The following is a 23,566-nucleotide window of genomic DNA, read 5'->3' as shown; positions in this document are numbered from 1 at the left end:
ACCAGAAATACCGACTGCGGTACCAGCTCGTTTATTTCTAGGCCAGAAAATGCTATGGAGTATGTAAGACAGTGGAAGAATATGTGCTGGCTGCTGAACAAACAAACCGGTAATCAGAAAAAAAATTAAGCTCTTTTAGTGGAATGTCTTCAACTGTCTAAGACGAGTTTAGTCCTTTCCATTGAATTCCACTACGTTTTGTTATCTTTACAGATAAAAATTGTGAGGCCATCTTCAGTGCCTCGTACTTGACTCGAATTGTCGAGTCGAGTAAAATACGAGACACCGAAGACGGCATCACAGTAGGTCGAAATACGTATCTGTAAAGATAACAAAACGTAGTGGAATTAAATGGAAAATACTAAACTCGTCTTAGACAGTTGAAACATCAAATGTCAAAATTGAGCGGCAGATCAAGTGAACAGTGTTTTTTATTTGAGCCGCGACTCAAATTTAGAGAGCCGTGGTTTGAACGCTTTTTCTTACGAACCGGTTCAAACGAACGGTTCGTGAGCGTTCGCACATCTCAACATTACCCCAGAAATTTTCAGGAGCTTATAGCTTATTTTGAATTATATATTAGGTAGGGTTAAGGCAGGTATTTTCGTCTTTTCGTCATAGTCTCAAAAACCAATAAAAGAGAAACTTTTTTGACAAACTTATTCGTATCAAATCTTAAGCTCAGGAGACACGTTCTGCTATAGTGGAGCTCTAGCGAATGGATGTTGCTTTCGATGGTTTTAGCCCCTATGACGATGGACGGAAATACCTGTCGTGTCCCTATAGACAGAGAGTAAGTTTTCTAATGTGATCGCATTCACTTCTCTTCGGTATAAGCAATAGTAGTAGGTGATAAAACGGAATTCCCTTTGAAACCATATTTCACGCTTGAAGCGGTAAGAGTAATCCATCGGTACGTCAATACAAATGAAAGCCTGTTTCGATTCATATGGGCAATAGACGAAGCATATCGTTCCACTACTGGGTTGATGTTTCATTAGTAACTCACCTGGGTTATGAATACCAATGTAGCTTCATCGACGATAAACTTGTTCCCCAGTAGTTTTGTCGGTTCATATTTAATGATAATATGACGAGCCGGTTGCTAAATGCTGGGAGGCAAAGCACTTAAATTAATAATATGGACCCGAAACAAACGGATTCAATGTCCGATGGCAAACATCGCAATGTAATGCACGTGAAATAATTTTCCTTTCTCGGTACAAACGGGTCCTATTGCCCGTATGCAAACGGATTGCACGTTCGCCAACTTCAAAGCCAATGTTTTCATATAGAGCGGATTGACCGTTTTCAAGGTGGTTTGTTGATTTATGCAAAACGCAGTCTCAATATAACTGCCTGAAGAGAAACTGCAGAGCGGATCAATCGTACACAAATTTTTGACATCTGATGGTGCAAATAAATCATCAGTATACTGACAGCAAGAAATGCCTAAATCTATAATGATTGTATGTTACTCAACAATGTATCTATTATTGGTGTGTAGAGGGTAAAAATTCAAATTAGAAAAAAAGCTTTAAAATTACATGATTAAAACTATCAGTTAATTCTAGAGCTTCTTGTATTGGCGTATAGGTCACTATGGTAATATATCGTAGCACCGCACAATGGTCGGAAAAATACGAAACTGGATACCATATAGAGGGAATGCAATGTTTTGAAGTAACGTTCGAGTTATTTTAGGGGAGGTTGGGGCTCCAGTTCCTATCTCACGCTTCCACGGGTTGTCCGATGACAAAAGACTGCCAGCTAAGGGTTGTGTACTTAGCTGGTAGTATTCTGGGAACTGTTGTCCTTCTGACATCAGCTAGAGTGAGAAGGTACGTCTCGAGCGTATGTTCACCAGGAGGTGCGGCTCAAACAGCGTCTGCCTGGTACCCAGCGGATGATTAGCGAAATGCTGTATCGCGTCATCTATACTTAAGGTGGCAGCCCCACCAGCGCGATGTAGGTAACGCGACCCCGGTAAGGTTGCTTGCTGAAGCCTCTCAAAACGCACGAAAATGGAGATAAAAGAAAAGTAAACGTTATTTTTGGCAACCGACCCTGCAACAAAATAAGGACTATGATTGGAAACTTGGTACCTGGAAGTTCAGGACCCTAAATGAACCTGGACGAGTGAGCCTTCTGGTTTGTGAACTGCAGAAGGTTGGAGTGAACGTGGCCGCTATTCAAGAAGTCCGATGGCCTAGATCCGGAGAACGTGAATTCCGAGCCGTGGACCCCACGACCAACATTGCATTCAAATATAACATCTATCACAGCGGAAGCGGAAAAGCAGAACATGGAGTTGGTTTCGTAGTTTGCAGATAAAGCGAGTGATGCGGTGGAAACCCATTAGCGAACGAATCTGTGTGTTGAGGACACGTTTAATGAATGTCTTGATAAAGCCTATGGGGAGTGCCCAAAGCATGACGTGAAAATAGTCATCGGAGACGCTAACGCTCAGATCGGTTGAGAGAACTTTTTCCGTCCCATTATCGGTAGGGAGAGACTTCACTCCGCTACCAATGACAACGGGATACGGCTAGTAAATTTCACTGCTGCCAGAGGGATGGCCATCAGTAGCACCTACTTTGCACGAAAGAACATCCGAAAGCACACCTGGAGACACCCAAATGGTGAAACTTGCAACCAGATAGACCATGTTCTGGTGGATGGGCGCCATTTTTCGGATGTTATCGATGTTGCGGACATTCAGAGATCCAAACATTGACTCTGATCACTACCTCGTTGTCAGTAAAATACGATCACGGTTGTCAACTGTATCGAATGAAAGATCACAGCGAACGATGCGTTACAATATCCAGCGATTGTCGGCGGAAGGAGTATCGCCCGGCTGAACTTCTCAAACATGGCAGTGAGCAGCTTTATGAAGCTCTGCACCATATTATGTCGAAAATATGAGAAGACGAGGAAATGCCTGCTAGCTGGTTGGACGGCCTCATTTGCCCTCTCTTTAAGAAAGGGCACAGACTGGAGTGCGCAAATTCCCGAGCAGCACACTTGTCATAGTCCAGTTTCTGTGACTTATGTACGACCAAATCTAGTCACATTAGAGTTGCTGCAACAAAATCAGTCAGAATTGTGCTACTAGGGAAATTCCCGAGGAATAACCCTCATAAATTCGGCGTACAAAATTATGTCCCGTATTCTGTTCAACAGATTGAGACCGCCTGAAGAGTCCTTCATCGGCGAATACCAAGCAGGTTTCCGTGAGGGCCGATCAACGACGGATCAAATGTTTACCCTGAGCCAAATCCTTGATAAATTCCGGGAGTACAACTTGCAGACACATCAACTGTTCATTGATTTCAAGGCGGCTTACGATTCAGTGAAACGGAATGAATTATGGCAAATTATGCTAGAACATGGTTTTCCGGCGAAACTGATACGGCTGATTCGTATAACGTTGGACTGATTGAAATCAAGTGTAAGGGTTGCAGATGAAACATCGACATCATTTGTTACCTTAGATGGATTGAAGCAGGGTGATGCACTCTCAAATCTACTGTTCAATGTAGCGCTTGAGGGAGCAATTAGGAGAGCTAGTGAGCAAAGAGGCGGTACCATTATCACTAGATCGCATATGCTCCTGGGATTTGCGGACGATATCGATATTATCGGGATTGATCGCCGTGCCGTGGAAGAGGCTTTTGTGCCTTTTAAGAGGGAGACAGCGAGGATTGGGCCCACGATCAACACCAGCAAAACGAAGTACATGGTCGCTGGCAATCAACGTGGATTCATTAGTGGCGGTGGTAGTGAAATGGTGCTTGGATATTGAAAAATTTGAAGTGGTAGAAGAATTTGTGTATATTGGAACATTAGTGACGTGCGATAATGATGTTACCCGCTAGGTGAAAAGGCGTATTGCAGCTGCAAATAGGGCTTATTACGAACTTCGTAACCAGCTTAAGTCCCGTAGTCTGCAAATGAAGACAAAACTCGCCCTGTATATTACTCTGATTCTTCCGGTGGCTTTATACGGCCATGAAACATGGACGTTAAAGGAGGCTGATCGGAGAGCTTTCGGAGTGTTTGAGCGTAATGCGCTTCGAACAATACTCGGCGGTAGCCAGGAGAACGGTATCTGGGGGCGTCGCATAAATCACGAGTTGTACCAGATGTATAAAGGACTGGATATTATTAAGCTTATACAACACGGCAGACTACAGTAATGCTTCAAAGGGGGCCAGTGCACAACGCACCCTCAAGGTTAGCTGCGTGTCCTTGCAGCATCGAACATCGTGACTCGCTTTTTTAGAAGAACACCATGGTATCGTGCCAGCGCATTGCCGGCTTTCCAGGTGGCCTTACCACGCCCTATGTCCTCGGAAGGTGGGAAGGGTCGACTTCGCGCCTGCTTCCCTCTGCACGACTGGTATCAAGAATGATGATGCCGCGTGCACCCCAAATTAACCTCTCTGCGATAGGGTCTATTCGCCAACACACAGAGGGGTCCAGCCTTGACGAGGACCCCTTTCCGTCCTCGGGCTCGGAACCCGCCTGGTTGACCGACGCCGCGAAAGCGACGATACCATGTTGTTCTTCGCGCGGCCACTTGTTCGATAAAAGGATCGAGTTCGACCACAGGGCATGACCACAGGTATGACCCATGAAGCCGACTCCGATCTCCTGGACCACCTCTTATTTGCGCCTGAACTAGCCATACTTGAGTCCACGCGCCACCTTTTGCGTAGCACCGAGACGATTTGGACGATAGCCGATAAAACGGCGTTCCAGCCAATTTCATCTTTACACATCCTCCGAACTAGGTTGTCCGGGGTAGTGTCCAGACCACATGTGGCAAGCATGTGGTCACGCATTGCGCGAAAACGTGGGCACACGAACAACACGTGTTCCGCCGTTTTCTCTAAACCTGCGCACACCGAACACTCGGGCGAGGCCGAGCAAGCCAGCTGCGTTACCTGCACTGTGGAGGGTTCATGCAGCATTGTGCCTTATGTCTGTCTAATCCGCAGCGTCGGCAGAGATTGCTTCTGTCAGGGCCTTTGCAGTCCCATTGCTTGTGCCCCGGTTCCAGGCACTTGAAGCAAACTTCGGGGTGCTTGTATATGCCCACAGGGCACACCGACCATCTCACCTTGACGCTCCCTAACTTGACTACCTTGGAGGCGTCCGCTGCAGATAGCCGAACCAATGCTACCTGCGTTCCTGCCGGACCTTTCCGTAGCCGAACGGCTGCGGTGGGCGTCTCCACTTCACACTGTCGCCGCAGTGCCGTGACGAGTTCTTCGACTTTTGTGATCTCGTCCAGGTCTTTAACCCTTAGATTCACCTCCGTCGTGCATGCCCTCACCTTGACCGTCTCGCCTAGGACTTCCTCCTCCAACTTCTTGTAGGCGGCGCCCTTTTGCGAGACGCCCCGCTTCAGCTCGAGGATCATCTCGCCCATCCGGGTACGTCTTATTCGACGTACGTCGGCGCCGAGTTCACCGAGCTTGACGTCACTCCTCATAGCCTTTAATACGTCCGAGTACTTAGCCTCGTCCGTCTTGATGACTAGGGCATCGCCCCTGGAGCGATTGGCGCCTACCCTAGACTTCTTGCTACCCTCATTCGCCTGGGCCTTCTTTTCGGCCCTTGGGCCTCAGTCTGGGTAGACCTCGACTCCACGGATTTCACGGGTTTAGGCTGTCCCGACCGCCCTCTCCAGCTTGACGTCCAACATCGACTTTCGAAGTTTCAGCAAGCTCCTCTTGAGGTCCTTACTGATATTATGCTTCGATGACGCAAAGTCGATGATGGCGTCCAGCTGTTCCGTCGCCACCTCGAAGGCCGAAAGCCCATAGCGTTTGCGGTTCATCGCCTCCACAAGCCATGGGCCGTCAATAACCTCTACCGGCGTTTTTTTTTGCCGAGATGAAGGTTAAGTGACCCACGCTGGCGCTGCGCACTGAGCTGCCGACTATTGCCTCTGGTCTCTTAGGCGGAGACCTGAACAACCCACCTCTTGCGAAGGGGTTGTCGCCTACACTACTACCACTAGTTGAAGAATTGCCTTGGTTTTCCATTTTGGTCCCATGAGTTGCTCGGGAAAAGAGGTCCACCACGCCAGAGCCCAGCATGACGCGGTAAGGGACAATTACTGTGGAGGGTGCCGAGGTACCCCACAGGCTCCGTTAAAGGCCTAGCTTATTATTTCACCCCCCTGGCCATGCATCCCCTCGGCACGGGTCGCTTAACGCCTTGGGATTAGGGGTTAGGGACGATGGTCCCGGTTCAACTCGCAGTGGCCATGGGGAGGGGTCGTCAAGCCCTTGGACAAAGTCCCTGCTGCCCCCGAATAATGATAGTGCATGTGAGACCACCAGTTTGATTATATTACCATGGATCTGTGATATTAGAGAGTGGCCGTTTTCTTCACAGCTGCTCGAGGATGAAAACCATTATTCTAAAAAACTGTTTAGTTTGGATTACATCCGCTGGGTGGTGATATATGGATCAACCAGTTTTGTTAGATATCGTAGGATATGAAGGATTAAAAAGTGTCGTCATTTACAGTTACTAGATTGTAGCAACTACCGCGCAATCACATTGCTGAACGCCGCCTACAAGGTACTCTCCTAAATTTTATGCCGTCGACTAGCACCAACTGCAAGGGAGTTCGTGGGGCAGTACCAGGCGGGTTTTATGGGCGAACGCTCCACCACGGACCAGGTGTTCGCCATTCGCCAAGTACTGCAGAAGTGCCGCGAATACAACGTGCCCACGCATCATCTATTCATCGACTTCAAAGCCGCATATGATACAATCGATCGGGACCAGCTATGGCAGCTAATGCACGAACACGGTTATCCGGATAAACTGATACGGTTGATCAAAGCGACGATGGATCGGGTGATGTGCGTAGTTCTAGTTTCAGGGGCATTCTCGAGTCCCTTCGAAACCCGCAGAGGGTTACGGCAAGGTGATGGTCTTTCGTGTCTGCTATTCAACATCGCTTTGGAACTGTGACTGCCAAAAATGACACTAGCAGAGAAATTCGGAGACGCATAGTGGCTGGAAATCGTACGTACTTTGGACTCCGCAAGACGCTCCGATCGAATAGAGTTCGCCGCCGTACCAAACTGACAATCTACAAAACGCTCATTAGACCGGTAGTTCTCTACGGACACGAGACCTGGACGATGCTCGTGGAGGCCAAATGCGCACTGGGAGTTTTCGAAAGGAAAGTGCTGCGTACCATCTATGGTGGGGTGCAGATGGCGGACGGTACGTGGAGGAGGCGAATGAACCACGAGTTGCATCAGCTGCTGGGAGAACCATCCATCGTTCACACCGCGAAAATCGGATGACTGCGGTGGGCCGGGCACGTAGCCAGAATGTTGGACAGTAACCCGGTGAAAATGGTTCTCGACAACGATCCGACGGGCACAAAAAGGCGAGGTGCGTAGCGGGAAAGGTGGATCGATCAGGTGGAAGATGACTTGCGGACCCTCCGTAAACTGCGAGGTTGGCGACGTGTAGCCATGGACCGAGCCGAATGGAGAAGACTCTTATATACCGCACAGGCCACTTCGGCCTTAGTCTGAATAAATAATAATAATAATAGCATATGCTTTGTTAAGAAAATTATTTTGAGCTTTTTAGTGGAATGTCTTCACTTGTCATAAGACGAGTTTGTACAATCCCATTGAATTCCACCACTTAATTGTATCTTGACACATAGGTATTTCGACCTCAACAGTAAGGCCGTCTTCAGTGTCGAGTTAAGTACGAGACACTGAAGACGGCCTTACTGTTGAAGTCGAAATACGTATCTGTCAAGATACAATTAAGTGGTGGAATTCAATGCGATTGTACAAACTCGTCTTATGAAAAGGGAGCATATGCTTATTATCTTCTATGTCGTTCGTAATGGTTGTTTTGAAAGGCGGCTTATTGGGCCTGTGCAGGGAATCAATATTCGAGCAACGCCTAACAATACACCCGATTCTTTTTTTACACGGGTGGGTTTTAGTTGATTACGAACTTCAGCGTTTATGAAACTATGAGTTAACCCCATGAAAAAAATCACAAAAAATCAAAGAAAATTCAGGTGGTATTTAAAAAGCTGTGAAAAATCAGGTTAGCCGGGAAATTAAAGAATTCCAACCGTGTAAAAAAAAAAGTTGGGTGTATACCCTTTGTCGTCAACAGAGTTTGTTACTGACAAACGCACCTAGCGATAAACCTTTATCAGAACCCGAAAACAATATAACAAGAATCATTTGCCTTGCATGCTCTGATATTTCCGAGAATAAGATGCTAATATTATAATCATTGTTGGATTCTCGAATATTTCCATAAAAGCAGAAACTAAAACCGAAATTTGCTCTAGAAATAATGCAAAATAGCGGGATGAAAAGTTAGCAACAAGATTGTCTTCTTTTTTGTTGCTGACAAAATTTTTCGGATTTTTGTCATTATTATCTCCGACAAAAACAAAGCTTTGTCGTTGGTTCTCTTTTGTCGCTTGTTTCGCAAGCGCATTTCAGAAAAATTGATTCCCTGGGCCTGTGCAAACCTCCTGTTTCGTCGGAGGGCCGTCGTGTCAGGGCTGTTTAGCGTCCCACCTAACACCAGGACTTGGGCTTGGGCTACACACCTAAGAGGTGGACATTTCCCATATTAGATTTAAGGTCATGTGATGGCTAATATTACTCCACCTGACGATGAAATTATTCCCGAGCACATGACAAAGTTTGTCAACGAAATTGCTTGCAGCATGAATTTAAAAGATTGCGTTGCCCTCCGTTGTCTACAAACTGAGCTTGTCATACCACCTCACCAACGGGAAATGTACCCACCTCGCATCGTATCACTGATCGCTTTCCCCAATTTAGTAAGAATGCTTTCTTTCTGAGTTTGAGCGAAAAATAGGAACTGTTGTGTGCAATCCAATGCATTGGCGATGAATTATTGTCATTAAGAATGATCTTATTTCTTCCCAATAATTCCAGCGTATTGCTATTCGTTTAAATGTTTAATAAAGAAGAATCACCGATAGTGTAACAGATTATAATAAGTTGACTGGAAGCAATTGAGGTGAAACTTATTAAACTTCGAAAAATTTATAATCAACTGCTAGTCACCAGTGCACCATGGAAAAGCTTTAATTATGCGATAATTATGCTTCTTAATTTACGTTTCATTAAATTTTTACCGTTTTAGCGTATACTAAATCAAACACAGTAAGTTCATAACGAAAGCGTAAATTTACTCTTTTTTTCCTGTTCTATCTTTGCTCCGCTCGGAAAAACAGGTCGCAAACTGGGCAAACCAAGTGGCGATAGCATCGACGAGCAGCTTTTGAGACCACTTCAGTCTCTTTCCTTGGAGCTTTACTTTGGTGGCGTCGGTGGTGGAACGACGCCGGTGGCTCCGTATGATGAACAGTGGCGTCGCTCGACGGCGGTGGTCAAACGTGTGGCGGAACTGGTGCAACGATTTGGGCGCCAAAAGTTTAGCAACGATGCTCAGGACGTCGCCCGGCAACGGGACGCTTGGAAGCAAGTACTGAAATTTTTATTTCTGCTCCGGGCGATTGGACCGGAATCGATGGCGAACGACAACCAACAGCAGCGGCAGCATTCGGCGGAAGCAGGTTCGGTGTTTGGACCGAGCGCAATGAGCGGTTCGCATCAGAAAGAGGTAAGTTGCAGGGAAGAATGTTCATGTGTACGTGTGTATGTTTGGGGATCTTTTGTTAGTGCCAACATAGTTTGGAGCTTTCTGAAGCATGTTATAGAGGTTTCCAATTTCCTGGATTGTACAATTTTCACCTTTGATGAATTTTTTAATGCATAATATTAGTTGATGGACCGTATTATTTAACATCTGTTACCAAGCGATGTTCTTTATGTATATTGGTCCAGCCATCGGATCTAAAATTTATCAAAATGCTATTCCTTCAAGAAGATAAAAATATTACTATTCACGGTCACCTTAACTATCACACATGTTATCACTATATGTAGTAGCTTCTTATTTAAAGTGGTTGAACTATTTTGCAGCTGAGGTTTGAAACATTGCGTCTATCACAAAGGAAATTCATGTAATAAATTCTCAACCATATCGAAGAATAGCCAGGACTCTTTTAACGGGTCGCTAGCTGCATTTTGAGAACATATGGCATAGAGTGACGGAACACAGCGCACAAGAGCTAATGCTAATGGAATTCTAGTGAAGTGTTTTCTCTTCTAGAACGAAACTGCTTCTATATTGTGCTCTTCATCGTTGTTGTCGGCTCGAACCAGCGCGGCATGGCGGATGGGATTGGAAGGTTGGGCAAAATGTACTTCGTTGCATTGTGAACTATGGAATCCCGGTATGATGGAAAATAATGAATACCTGTACATGTAAATTGGTATCTCAAGAGAATAGGGAATTTACCCATAATCGGAACAAATATGTGGGCATTAATATCATGGCAATAGGATACTTGAAATCTATGCTGAAAAAAGCGGACAACATTTTGTTCAATTAAGGTCGTTTGTTCCATGGACATGATACTTCGTGTCGGTTTTGATTAACGGATATTAAAGCAATTCACAATCTGCATAGAAAATCGTAGGAGCTATTAGCTTGGACTGTTTACACATTTCTATAACTGCTACTCCGTGATTGATCAGAATCAATTAAATAAATCAACTGAATGGAAGACTGAGAAATGTCAAACATTCTCAATGTTAAATTACCAGTGATATAAGCATTCAAATGAAAATAATAATGCCATCGGCCATTAGTGCTGGTAGAATTATGTTCAAATCTCAATAATCTAAGCTTCATTTATGATCTAACTCGTCTGGTGATTCTGCAAGGAGAACATTGCGCTTGTGGTTCGCGTTCTACGATTATATAGCTGTATATTGGTAGTGTTGGCAATATGACGTATTGCCAAAATTGTTTGTTTTGTAAGTTCTATCTATAATGCTTAATTTACGTAGATTAAACATGTGTTCGTTCTTAATGATGCGTTCAATTAGTGCTTTATTTATGGTCACCGATTTCCACCATTTGCAGTTGCGCATCGTTTTTCTGTTTGATGTCCACATGTTCGATTTCTCAAATAGTTTCGAGTTATGCCAACCTATCCCATTACCGCAATCGAAAGGACAAAAAGTTGAAAGGTTCAGAAAGCCGAACGGACAAGAGATCGAAAAGGAAAAAAGAAGGAAGGACAGTCAAAAAGAAGGAAGAAGGACGAAGAGAGACCGAAGATGGAAGACAGAAAAGGAAGCAGGAAGCAGGAAGAGAAAATAAGGAAGAGGGAAGAAGGAAGAAGAAAGACGAAAGGACAAATAGCTGAAAGGTACAGAATGTCGAACGGACAAAAGATCGAAAAGGACAAAAGAAGGACACAGGAAGGAGGATAAAGAAAGAAGAAAGAAGAAATAAAAAAGGAAAAAAGTTCAAGCAAAACGAAGAAGGAAGAAGAGCGAAGAAAGAAGGAAGTACTTTTAAAGGTTTAGTCTTGCAGCAACTTGATTGCGACTAAATCTGGTCACATATTAGTTGCAGTAACCTATGAGTTTCGAGCGATCACCATCCTTAATGCCGTCTACAAAGTGATATCCCAGATCATCTTCCGTTGTCTGTCACCATTAGTGAATGAGTTCGTGGGAAGTTATCAAGCCGGCTTCGCTGACGGCCGCTCGACAACGTACCAGATCTGTACTGTACGGCAAATCCTTAAAAAATGCCGTGAATACCAGGTCCCAACGCATCATCTGTTCGTTGATTTCAAGGCGGCATACGACAGTATAGACCGCGTAGAGCTATGGAAAATTATGGACGAGAACAGCTTCCCTGGGAAGCTTACCAGACTGACCAAAGCAACGGTGGATGGTGTGCAAAACTGTGTGAAGATTTCGGGCGAACACTCCAGTTCGTTCGAATCGCGCCGGGGACTAAGACAAGGTGATGGACTTTCGTGCCTGTTGTTCAACATTGCGCTAGAAGGTGTCATGCGGAGAGCCGGGTGTAACAGCCGGGTTACGATTTTCAACAGATCCAATCAATTTATTTGTTTCGCGGATGACATGGACATTGTCGGCCGAACATTTGCAAAGGTGGCAGAACTGTACACCCGCCTGAAACGTGAAGCAACAAAGTACATACTTGTGGGCAAAACCGAGCGTGACAGGGCCCGCCTGGGAAGCAGTGTTACGATAGACGGGGATACCTTCGAGGTGGTCGAGGAATTCGTCTACCTCGGATCCTTGCTAACGGCTGATAACAATGTCAGTCATCATCTGTAGAAGTTGGGCCTACTACGGGCTCCAGAAGAAACTGCGTTCAAAAAAGATTCGCCACCGCACCAAATGTGTCCTGTACAAGACGTTAATAAGACCGGTAGTACTCTACGGACATGAAACATGGACAATGATCGAGGAGGACTTGCAAGCACTCGAAGTATTCGAGAGACGGGTGCTTAGGACCATCTTTGGCGGTGTGCAAGAAGAATGAACCATGAGCTCGCCCAGCTCTACGGCGAACCCAGTATCCAGAAGGTAGCTAAAGCCGGAGGGGTACGATGGGCAGGGCATGTTGCAAGAATGCCGGACAGCAACCCTGCAAAGATGGTGTTCGCTTCCGATCCGGCAGGGACGACACGACGTGGATCGCAGCGAGCGAGATGGGCAGACCAGGTGCAAAACGACTTGGCGAGCGTGGGGCGTATCCGAGGATGGAGAGATGCGGCCTCGAACCGTGTATTGTGGCGTCAAATTGTTGATTCAGTGTTATCTGTTTAGATGTAGACTAAATAAATGAAAAAAAAAAAATGAAAATGAACCTATGAGGGACATGTGTGCTGCTATAAAAGCATACGTGCATATGGGTCTTCATATGGTGGGACCTTGTGATAAATTCCTTATGACTAAATATTAATGATATTCTACATACCTGTGAGAAGGGCTGGATTTAGGGTGGCCCGGAAGGCCATGGCCGCCGGCCCCCACAAAACCTTTTGTATCAAAACCAAACATTTTCGTTCATTTTGGGCCCCCGCATACTATTGGCCTCGGCCAGCTAAAGCCAGCTACTCACTCCTCATTTCTCACTTTTCAAATGATCTCAATTCTGCCAATTGTCCTATTTTGCCAATTGTCATATTCGGCCAAATGTCCTATTCAGTCAAATGTCCTATTCTCTCAAATATTCTTTTAGGCCAAATGTCCTATTCAACCAAATGATCAATTCGGCCAAATGTCCTATTCGCCAAAATATCCTACTTGGCCAAATGACCCTTAAAACCGAATGACCCTTTCGGCCAAATAACCTATTCGGCCAGATGGGTTTCCGCCTAACGGTTTGTTCGGCCTAGTGGCATTCGGCCAAATGGGTTTCGGCCAAACGACGTCTTACTTCTCACTCCTAATTTCTTCGCGCTTCTCACTTTTTACAGTGAGAAGTGAGAAATGAGGAGTGAGGATGGAGACGTCTCACATATTAATCTGAATTTCTTAATCCTCACTGTGAAAAATAAGAAGTGAGAAGTAAGTAGAGACACGTCTCACTTTCCACAATGAGAAGTTTGAAATAAGTAGTGAGAAGTAAGACGTACCTTTTCGGGCAAATCACATATTCGAAAAAATGACCAAATGACGGCCAAATGTACTATTCGGCCAAATGACCCTTTCGGCCAAATAAATTTTACGGCCTAATGACCCTTTCAGCCAAATGACTCTTTCGACCAAATGACCCTTTCGGCCAAATGACCCTTACAACAAATTGATCCTTTCGCCCAATTGACCTTTTCGGCCAATTGACCCTTTCGACCAATTGACCCTTTCGACCAATTGATCATTTCGACCAAACGACTCTTTCGGTCAAATAACCCTTTCGGTCAAAGGGAATATTCGGCCAAACAACTTTCGGCCTAGTGGCCTTCGGCCAAATGGCTTTCGGCTGAACGGTATTCGGCCAAACCAAACAGCCCTTCCTATATTTCGCGGATTTTTTTGCGGTACGATGTTCCGCGGAATGTATTAACTCTCCGAGAAACATTTCGCGGAATGTACCTTTTCACCGAAAATCATTCCGCGGAATGCCATTTGGCGGAATTCAGTTAGAATAGTTATCATTGAAATATTAACTGATTTCAGATTAATTACATGCAATCCGGTCTAAATTCTTTTGGATTGTTATTTAAAGCAATGAAAGAAGTTAATGCTTTCTCGCTTAACTTTTCAAAAGAACCTAAGTAACATTTTTTTCATGAATTAATTTGAGTACTGCAATCAAAAGCTTTCAGGTTATTCTGTTGATTGCGCTTTTCAAATTAATTCATGAAAAAATGTTACTTAGGTCCTTTTGAAAAGATAAGCGAGCTTTCTTTGAATGACCGCATCCGTTACACCGCAAAGTGAGGGAACAATGCTTTCTAGAAATGGACTAGGGTGGTTCAAAAAATCGATATTGCTCCTCAGCGCTCATTTATTTATTATCAGACTAAGGCCGGAGTGGCCTGTGCTGCACATAAAAGACTTCTCCATTCAGCTCGGTCCATGGCTGCACTTCGCCAACCACGCAGTCTGCGGAGGGTCCGCCAATCGTCCTCCACCTGATCGATCCACCTTGCCCGCTGTGCACCTCGCCTTCTTGTTCCCGTCGGATCGTTGTCGAGAACCATTTTCACCGGATTACTGTCCGACATTCTGGCTACGTGCCCGGCCCACCGCAACTCGTGGTTCATTCGCCTCCTCCACGTACCATCCGCCATCTGCACCCCACCATAGATGGTACGCAACACTTTCCTTTCAAAAACTCCCAGTGCGCGTTGGTCCTCCACGAGCATCGTCCAGGTCTCGTGTCCGTAGAGAACTACCGGTCTAATAAGCGTTTTGTAGATAGTCAGTTTGGTACGGCGGTGAACTCTATTCGATCGGAGCGTCTTACGGAGTCCAAAGTACGTACGATTTCCAGCCACTATGCGCCTTCGAATTTCTCTGCTGGTATCGTTATCGGCGGTCACCAGTGAGCCCAACTACACGAATTCTTCAACCACCTCGATTTCGTCACCACCGATAGAAACTCGTGGTGGGTGGCTTACATTGACCTCTCTTGAGCCTCTTCCTATCATGTACTTCGTATTCGACGTGTTGATGACTAGTCCAATCCGTTTAGCTTTGCTTTTCAGTCTGATGTAGGCTTCCTCCATCCTCTCAAAGTTACGTGCCATGATATCAATGTCGTCGGCGAAACCAAATAACTGGACGGACTTCGTGAAAATCGTACCACTCGTGTCAATCCCTGCCCTTCATATTACTCCCTCCAAAGCGATGTTGAATAGCAGACACGAAAGACCGTCACCTTGCCGTAACCCTCTACGCGTTTCGAAGGGACTCGAGAATGCCCCTGAAACTCGAACTACGCACATCACCCGATCCATCGTCGCCTTGATCAACCGTATCAGTTTATCCGGAAATCCGTTTTCGTGCAGCGCTCATCTGACTCCTTATCACGTTCTGAGTAGCCTCTGAAAATTTGAGCTAATTTGGATTAAAACTGATTTAGCATAAGCCGTTTCAAGTTTGCATGCAAGTTAGTAGGGGGAAATTTATTTTTGACGCTTCCCAATTAGACGCAAGTTAAAAGAAAACCTACATAGCTAAAAGGAATACTCAAGAGCTTTCACTCAGCGAAAACCGCATCTTAATTAATCGTTTTAATAATTAGTAATCGAATTAAATCTTGTAACGGTTTTATTCGGTGGATTTAAAACAAACAACAACATAAAATGATCCCGAACAAAAACGCCTTAAAAATCTGGCTTAAGCGCCAATCCTAAAAGAGGATTGCCAAATTTCATTTCGTTGCCCGCTAGCTAGTCGGCCACGTCGTGGTCCGAAAACCGTTCTCGCGAATTTGTTCGGTTCACGTTTTTTATAAAACAATAAACAAAAAAAACACACAGCAAATTTAACTTTAACAAAACATCGCGAAAAAACATCAAAATTTATTAAGCGGATCAAACTATTTCACTTAGTTACATGCTAATTTCGATTGGCCAATTCGCTTCAAATTTCCACTAATTCTTTCTTCATGTGCACATTTCTTCACCCCGAAGGGCAGCAGTACTCACGCTACTGGTTGCTTGTCGTAATCGAAACTTCATCACACCTCCAAGAACCGACCGCTCCACGCTGCAGAGTAGTAATGACACAATATCACTTTGGATGTTGGGTCTTCTGAACGTCATCACTTACGTCGGTTCTCGATGACATTTGCTTGCAAAAGACCAGTGCAGGACAGCAGATGACTTGAAGAACGTCGCCACACCACATTGTTGGAAAATTATTTAATAACTCTTTGGTTTTGGTTGCGGTCAAAACCACATATCCAACCTGGTGGGTGGTGGGTGTCCAACTGTTGCGGAACCGCTGTCGAACTTCACGTCTACTCTGCCTTGTTCACTCGATGACGAGTCCACACGGCACCAGCGATGGGTAGGCATACTACCTACGGCCTGCGTCGACTGCCTGTCGCATCATCCAACGGCACGATGCTTGTTGCCATCCCGGCGGTGACGGCTGATCCTCCAAGCCAAGGCTTGCTGTTGTCCCGGGATGTTTATTTATAGTCGATTTTGGCCCATCGACTGATCAAAACTGACACCAGTTTCGTGTAGCGCAGCCCCTTTTATAGTTGGGCTAGGTACGAATCATTTGCTTCCCTATGTGTGATATAGCTTGATCGCGCGTGTGTATTAAATTTCTATGCACAATTCACAGTGTGTCAAAAGGGACAAAATTTGACCCGAAATTAAAATGCACCAAATTAACTTTTCACGTACATAATCGTTACAATCTATACCGTAGTTTTCTGTAGCTAATTGCGTAACTCAATAGGCAACATTGCTGATCGTGGCGCGAAATATAGCACACACAAATTCAGGCTACTATGTTGCACTGCATGTTTCAGTGATGCCCTCAAAGAAGTTTAAAGATCATGACTAAAGAATTGGAGCCTGTATTAAAATCGATTACTGATTAGGCTATTACAAATATTTAATTAACTTTTTGTCCTACTGGTCTCCGAAAGGTCGAGGGGGGGGGGGATAATAAAAAATAAATATTAAAATGAAAAATATCAAAAAACTCCTCGGATTTGTTAAAGAATGTTCCGAATTTTATTTTATTGCCCCCTCAAAATCTTATTTTTTGGCGAAAAAATTCCGAGGGCGGGGGGGGAGACCAAATGGATGTTAAATATTTGTATCGGCCTTATTGGGGCGATGAATCAATATGCGGTTTTCGTTGGGTGAAAGCTCTTGAGTATTCCTTTTAGCTATGTAGGTTTTCTTTTAACCTGCGCTCATGGGGAAGCGTCATTATCAATATAATTAAAAAATAAATTTCCCCATACTAATTTGCATGCTAACTTGAAACGGCTTGTGCTAAATCAGTTTTAATCCAAATGAGTTCAAATTTTCAGAGGACACTCAGAACATGATAAAGAATCAGATGAGTTCTGTGGAGCAAAATCGATATTTTGAACCACCCTAATGGACACATTTGCTAGGTATGAAGAAAGGAAAGGAGGTAGTCCCTTCTATGAATTAACGCATCTACCCGTCATAAAGCAAAGGGAAAATATAATGATTACTTTGATTGAATGCGTCTGCCCGGTATCAGGCGAAAGGAATTAATAATGCCTTCTTTAAAAGAAGGCGTCTTCCCGGTATAAGGCGGAGGGAGGAGTAACGCCTTCTTTAAATGGATGCATCTGCCCGGTATAAGGCGAAAGGAGTTGATACCCGGGTAGAAAAGAATAGCAAAAGAATAACAAATTTTACCATTAATATATGAATTACAAAATAGCAAAATTTGATGTTAGTCTGATACATGGTGGGCTACAGCGTCAATGCACCTATGCCTGGCGAAGCCAATTCCAGCGCTTAAAGAGGGAAATAAAATTTTATTAACAAATGGCGAAAAGGCTCAAAAACTTGCTCAGCAGTTCGAGAGTGCCCATAATTTTAGTCTAGGTCTCACTAGTCCAATTGAGGATCAGGTTACACGGAGCTTCGCAGACATTCTCAACCAAGATAATGTTTTTGACCCTTCGTTGGGAACTAATTTGGATGAAGTGAGATCTATTACTAGAAAATTTAAAAATATGAAAGCCCCGGGTGATGATGGTATTTTCTACATATTTATCAAAAAACTTCCTGAGAGCTCTTTATCCTTTTTGGTTAATTTATTTAACAAATGTTTTCAATTGGCATACTTTCCAGATAAATGGAAAAAACACCAAAGTTGTTCTAATTTTGAAGCCGGACAAAATCCAGCTGAGGCTTCTAGTTATCGCCCAATCAGTTTGCTTTCTTCAATATGTAACTGTTTGAAAATAATATTTCAAATAGAATGATGGTTCATATTAATGACAATTCTATTTTTGCTGATGAGCAATTTGGTTTTCGCCATGGGCATTCAACCACTCATCAGTTACTAAGAGTAACGAATTTAATTCGGCTCAACAAATCTGAAGGATATTCGACTGGAGTTGCTCTTCTTGATATAGAGAAAGCATTTGACAGTGTTTATTTATTTATTTATGTATTTATTTATGGCATGAAGGTTTGATTGTAAAATTGATGAATTTTAATTTTCCTCTGTGCATTATTAAACTGATCCAAAATTATTTATCAGATCGCTCACTGCAGGTAAAATATCAGAATTCTAAATCTGATAGATTACCTGTAAGAGCTGGTGTTCCCCAAGGCAGCATACTGGGGCCCATATTGTATAACATTTTTACTTCTGACTTACCTGATTTACCTCCATTGTGTCAAAAATCTTTGTTTGCAGATGACACGGTTCTTTCAGCCAAAGGGCGAAGCCTTCGTGTCATTTGTAGTAGATTGCAAAAAAGTTTGGATATTTTCTCCACTTACTTGCGAAAATGGAAAATTTCCCCGAATGCTTCCAAAACTCAGCTTATAATTTTCCCACATAAGCCGAGAGCTTCTTATTTGAAACCTTCTAGCAGACATATTGTCACTATGAATGGGGTTCCAATTATTTGGTCTAGCGAAGCTAAATATTTAGGACTTCTGCTAGATTAAAAATTAACTTTAAAAAATCACATTGAAGGCCTTCAAGCCAAATGTTACAAATATATTAAGTGTCTTAAGGTGGTGGTTGTCTTAAGAACAAACTTTTGATTTACAAACAAATTTTTAGACCTGCCATGTTGTATGCTGTGCCAATATGGACTAGTTGCTGCAATGCCAGAAAGAAGGCACTTCAGAGGATTCAAAATAAAATTTTGAAAATGATTCTGAAGTTGCCTCCGTGATATACACTCTAAATAATAATGAAAATTCCTGCGACCTAATCTCTTAAACTCTTAAGTATTCGGAGACGGAAAGAATAATATGACTTAAAATTTGATGGATGGATGATTGTAGAAGAAGGATTATCAGTTATAATTCGTTGAAAAAAGATTACAATGATATACTTTTTTCCATTGGTAATTATTTTTTTTTGAATATCATGTGTTAGATTATGGCGTGATTAGCGTGAAAAATGCTTTGCTTTTCTTGTATATTTGGTTTTTAGATTTTTGACAAAATTGCTTGAGAAAAAAGTGCGAAACAAAAAAAAAATCACTTATAAATGCGTTTTCCAACTAGGACTCTTCGCTAAAAAATGTAACGTGACTTGCTGTTGATTTGTTTTATGTAAAACCTGTTTTTTTTAATCTTTTATTTATTTTTGTTGTTGCCTTTTCTCCCGCTTGCAAGGCAGTGGCAAATAACATTCTCCGAACGGCCCGTTGAATCCCGATCAAAATGGCTCGCGCGCGCCGGAAAGTAGCTTTCTTATATCTAATGAAGCAATTCTATTGGGCTAGGGACAAAAGGTCGAAAGACAAGAGGTCGAAAGGACAACAGGTCGAAAGATAAAACGTCGAAAGACAAAAGGTCGATGGGACAAATGGTCGAAAAGGACAAAAGGTCGAAAGCCGGTGTATTTTCAATGCGTGCCCCTGCATGGCAGCGGAGTGCACTATTTTGACGGATCGAAGTGACATTCAGAAAACCTAGATATTCATCTATTATCTGCACTCATTGAATGAATTTTATTTAATTGCTCAAAATAGTTTAAAACAAAAGAGCAACTTTTTTGCCAACTGTATAGGGCAGCTCTGTCTCGCGCAATACAAGTTTCATTCATTTCCTAAATCAACAATCTTTTTTATCTCTAACAGAACTATATAGATATTCATAATATTGTTTCATAGTAATTACTCCTTCTTTGAGAATTGCTCATTCTTTAACTTTGATTGATGTGATGAATGTGTTATTTCTGCTTGAAGTTAAATGCATTTCATAAATTCTTTTGGAATACACCCAACGTGTTATCAACTTGTTCTTGATCGACTTTTTGTCCCTTTCGACCTTTTGTCCTTTTCGACCTTTTGTCCCGTTCGATCTTTTGTCCCGTTCGACCTTCTGTGCCTTTCGACCTTTCGTCCTTTCGACCTTCTGTCCCTTTCGAAGTTTTGTCTTTTCGACATTTTGTCCTTTCGACCTTTTGTCTTTTCGACCTTTTGTCTTTCGACCTATTGTCCTTTCGACCTTTTGTCATAGATTCATTCTATTAGCCCCGACCCCTCATTAATCGTTATGAGTGCACATTATAGTTACACCCTGAAATGATGCTGAAAATTTATTCCAAATGGTGGAGGTTTAGTGAAAAATCATCGAGGACTGTGTGTAATTGAGTTTTCAGCTCGTTTAAAGCCTTCTTAACCTCGTCAAGCGTTGGTGGTTCCACAGCTTGACCATCGCCGACTATGTCCATCCTGATCCTTAATACACCTTCATTTTCACCGTTCAACAAATCTTCGAAGTGCTCCTTCTACCTGGCTGCCACCATAGTCTTGTCTGTCAGCAAATTCCCCCTTCAGTTATTGCACATGACGGGCACTGGCGCAGTCTTATGCCGCGCGCCATTGACAGTTGCGTAAAACCTCTGCATATCGTTTTTATCGATGTTCTCCTGTGCTTCAGCTATCACACTCTCTTCGTGTTACCTTTTTTTCTGCGGTGGATTCGTTTCTCTTCTGCCCTTGCTACACTGTACCGCTCTCTGTTGGAACGGGTACGAGCCGCTAGCATTCGACTCCTAGCAACATTTTTCTCGTCCGTCACTCGCTGGCACTCCTCATCAAACCAACCATTTCGTTGGCGTCGCTGTGCAGTGCCTATAACTTCCTGCGCTGTTGTAGTCACTGCTTCGTGGAAATGCCAGATCCGGTGGCATCTCCTATCCGCTCGTCCAGCTTCTGGCGGTACTGTTCAGCAACTCCTTCAACTTACAAGCGTTGCTTTACCTTCCGATCTGCGCATATCCATCCACGATGACAATCTTTACATCGTGTGTTGGGCACTCTCCGTATGCCTTATCAAGGCTCTCAAAGAACTCATCCTTCACGTCATCAGGCTTATCGTTCGTTGGGGCATAGATGCTGATCAGGCTATAGTTGAAGAATTTGCCCATCATTCTCAACACGCAAATGCGGTCGCTTATCGGCTTCCACCGGATAATACGCTTCATCTACTTCCCGATCATCATGATTCATGAAGCCAACTCCTCGTTCTGCTCTGTCAATGCCGCTATAGTAGATTCATTTCATTTATTTAGTCTACATCTAAACAGATAACACTGAAGGTTGTATACTATTTCGCCGAAAAACACTTCGCGGAATTTTTTTTCGCGGTACGACATTCCGCGGAATGTATCAACTCTCTGGAACACGTTTCGCGGAATGCACCTTTTTCCGAAAGACATTTCGCGGAATGTACCTTTTCACCGAAAATCATTCCGCTGAATGCCATTTGGCGGAATTCAAAAGAACGCGTCTGCCCGGTATAAGGTGAAGGGAGAGGTAATGCCTCCTTTAAATGGATCCATCTGCTCGGTATAAGACAGGAGTTGATAATGCTTTCTATAAAAGAACGCGTCTGCCCGGTATAAGGCGAAGGGAGGAGTAACGCTTTCTTTAAATGAATGCATCTGCTCGGTATAAAGCGAAAGGAGTTGATAATGTCTTCTTTAAAAGAACGCGTCTGCCCGCTATAAGGCGAAGGGAAGAGTAACGCCTTTTTAAAATGGATTCTTCTGCCCGGTATTAGGCAAAATGAGTTGATTATTCCTCCTTTGAAAGAACGCGTCTGCCCGGTATAAGGCGAAGGAAGGAGTAACGCCTTTTTAAATGAATGCATCTTCCCGGTATAAGGCGAAAGGAGTTGATAATGCCTTCTTTAAAAGAACGCGTCTGCCCAGTATAAGGCGAAGGGAAGAGTAACGCCTTCTTAAAATGGATTCTTCTGCCCGGTATAAGGCAAAGGGAGTTGATAGTTCCTTCTTTAAAAAAAAGCGTCTACTCAGTATGAGGCGAAGGGAGGAGTAACGCATTCTTTGAATGGATGCATATGTCGGTATAAATCGAAAGGAGTTGATAATGCCTTCTAATGCGACCTTTAAATGGATGCATTTGTCCGGTATACGGCGAAAGGAGTTGATAATTCCTTCTTTAAAAAAACACGTCTGTCAGGTATAAGGCGAAGGGAGGGGTAACGCCTTATTCATAAAAATGTCTATCCGTAACAAGGCAAAGAGAGGAGATAATGCCTTCATTATATCTGGCCCATCTGCCAGATATTATAAAGGATTTTTTAAAGGGCAATTTAAATTTTGAAAACTACTTCTACATATTCTGGGAGGCCGTCCTTAGCCGTGCGGGATGATGCGTGGCTGCCAAGCAAGACTATGCTGAAGGAGGCTGGGTCCAACTTCTGGCCCGGTCTAGGAAATTTATCGAAAATGTTTTTTCAACCTTTTTAGGTATAACAGTTTTAACGTGTTAATCTCGTCCGAAACTTCGCAGGTAATAATTATGGAAGTGTTGAATGAACATTAAGCTATTATTAATATTCCGCGAAGTGGTCCATTCCGCGAAATGGTACATTCCGCCAAAAGTCATTCGGCGAAAATGTACAAACCGCCAAATGTCGTACCGCGAAAAGTTACAAACCGCCAAATGTTATTCCGCGAAATGTTCGACCGCGAAAATGAATTCCGCGAAATAGTTTTCGGTGAAATGTTATACAATCACACTGAATCAACAATTTGACGCCACAATACACGGTTCGAGGCCGCATCTCTCCATCCTCGAATACGCCCCACGCTCGCCAATTCGTTTTGCACCTGGTCAGCCCATCTCGCTCGCTGCGCTCCACGCCGTCTCGTACCTGCCGGATCGGAAGCGAACACCATCTTTGCAGGGTTGCTGTCCGGCATTCTTGCAACATGTCCTGCCCATCGTACCCTTCCGGCTTTAGCTACCTTCTGGATACTGGGTTCGCCGTAGAGCTGGACGAGCTCGTGGTTCATTCTTCGCCGCCACACACCGTCTTCTTGCACACCGCCAAAGATGGTCCTAAGCACCCGTCTCTCGAATACTCCGAGTGCTTGCAAGTCCTCCTCGAGCATTGTGCTTGTTTCATGTCCGTAGAGAA

At 43.8% G+C, this 23,566-nt stretch overlaps 1 protein-coding gene across 1 annotated transcript in view; it reads left to right on the top strand.

Moving 5' to 3' along the window:
• Window positions 1-23,566, top strand: part of LOC134215691 (uncharacterized) — a 350,826-nt gene that overhangs the window by 145,418 nt on the left and 181,842 nt on the right. The window contains exon 3 of the mRNA XM_062694820.1: window positions 9,293-9,681. Within this exon, the coding sequence (XP_062550804.1) occupies window positions 9,293-9,681 (389 nt within the window). The remainder of the gene's footprint in view (window positions 1-9,292; window positions 9,682-23,566) is intronic.

The sequence above is a fragment of the Armigeres subalbatus genome, chromosome 2 (assembly GCF_024139115.2).
Source record: "Armigeres subalbatus isolate Guangzhou_Male chromosome 2, GZ_Asu_2, whole genome shotgun sequence".
NCBI lineage: Eukaryota > Metazoa > Arthropoda > Insecta > Diptera > Culicidae > Armigeres > Armigeres subalbatus.
Note: the sequence above shows the minus strand (reverse complement) of the source record. Positions and strands in the feature narration are given on the sequence as shown.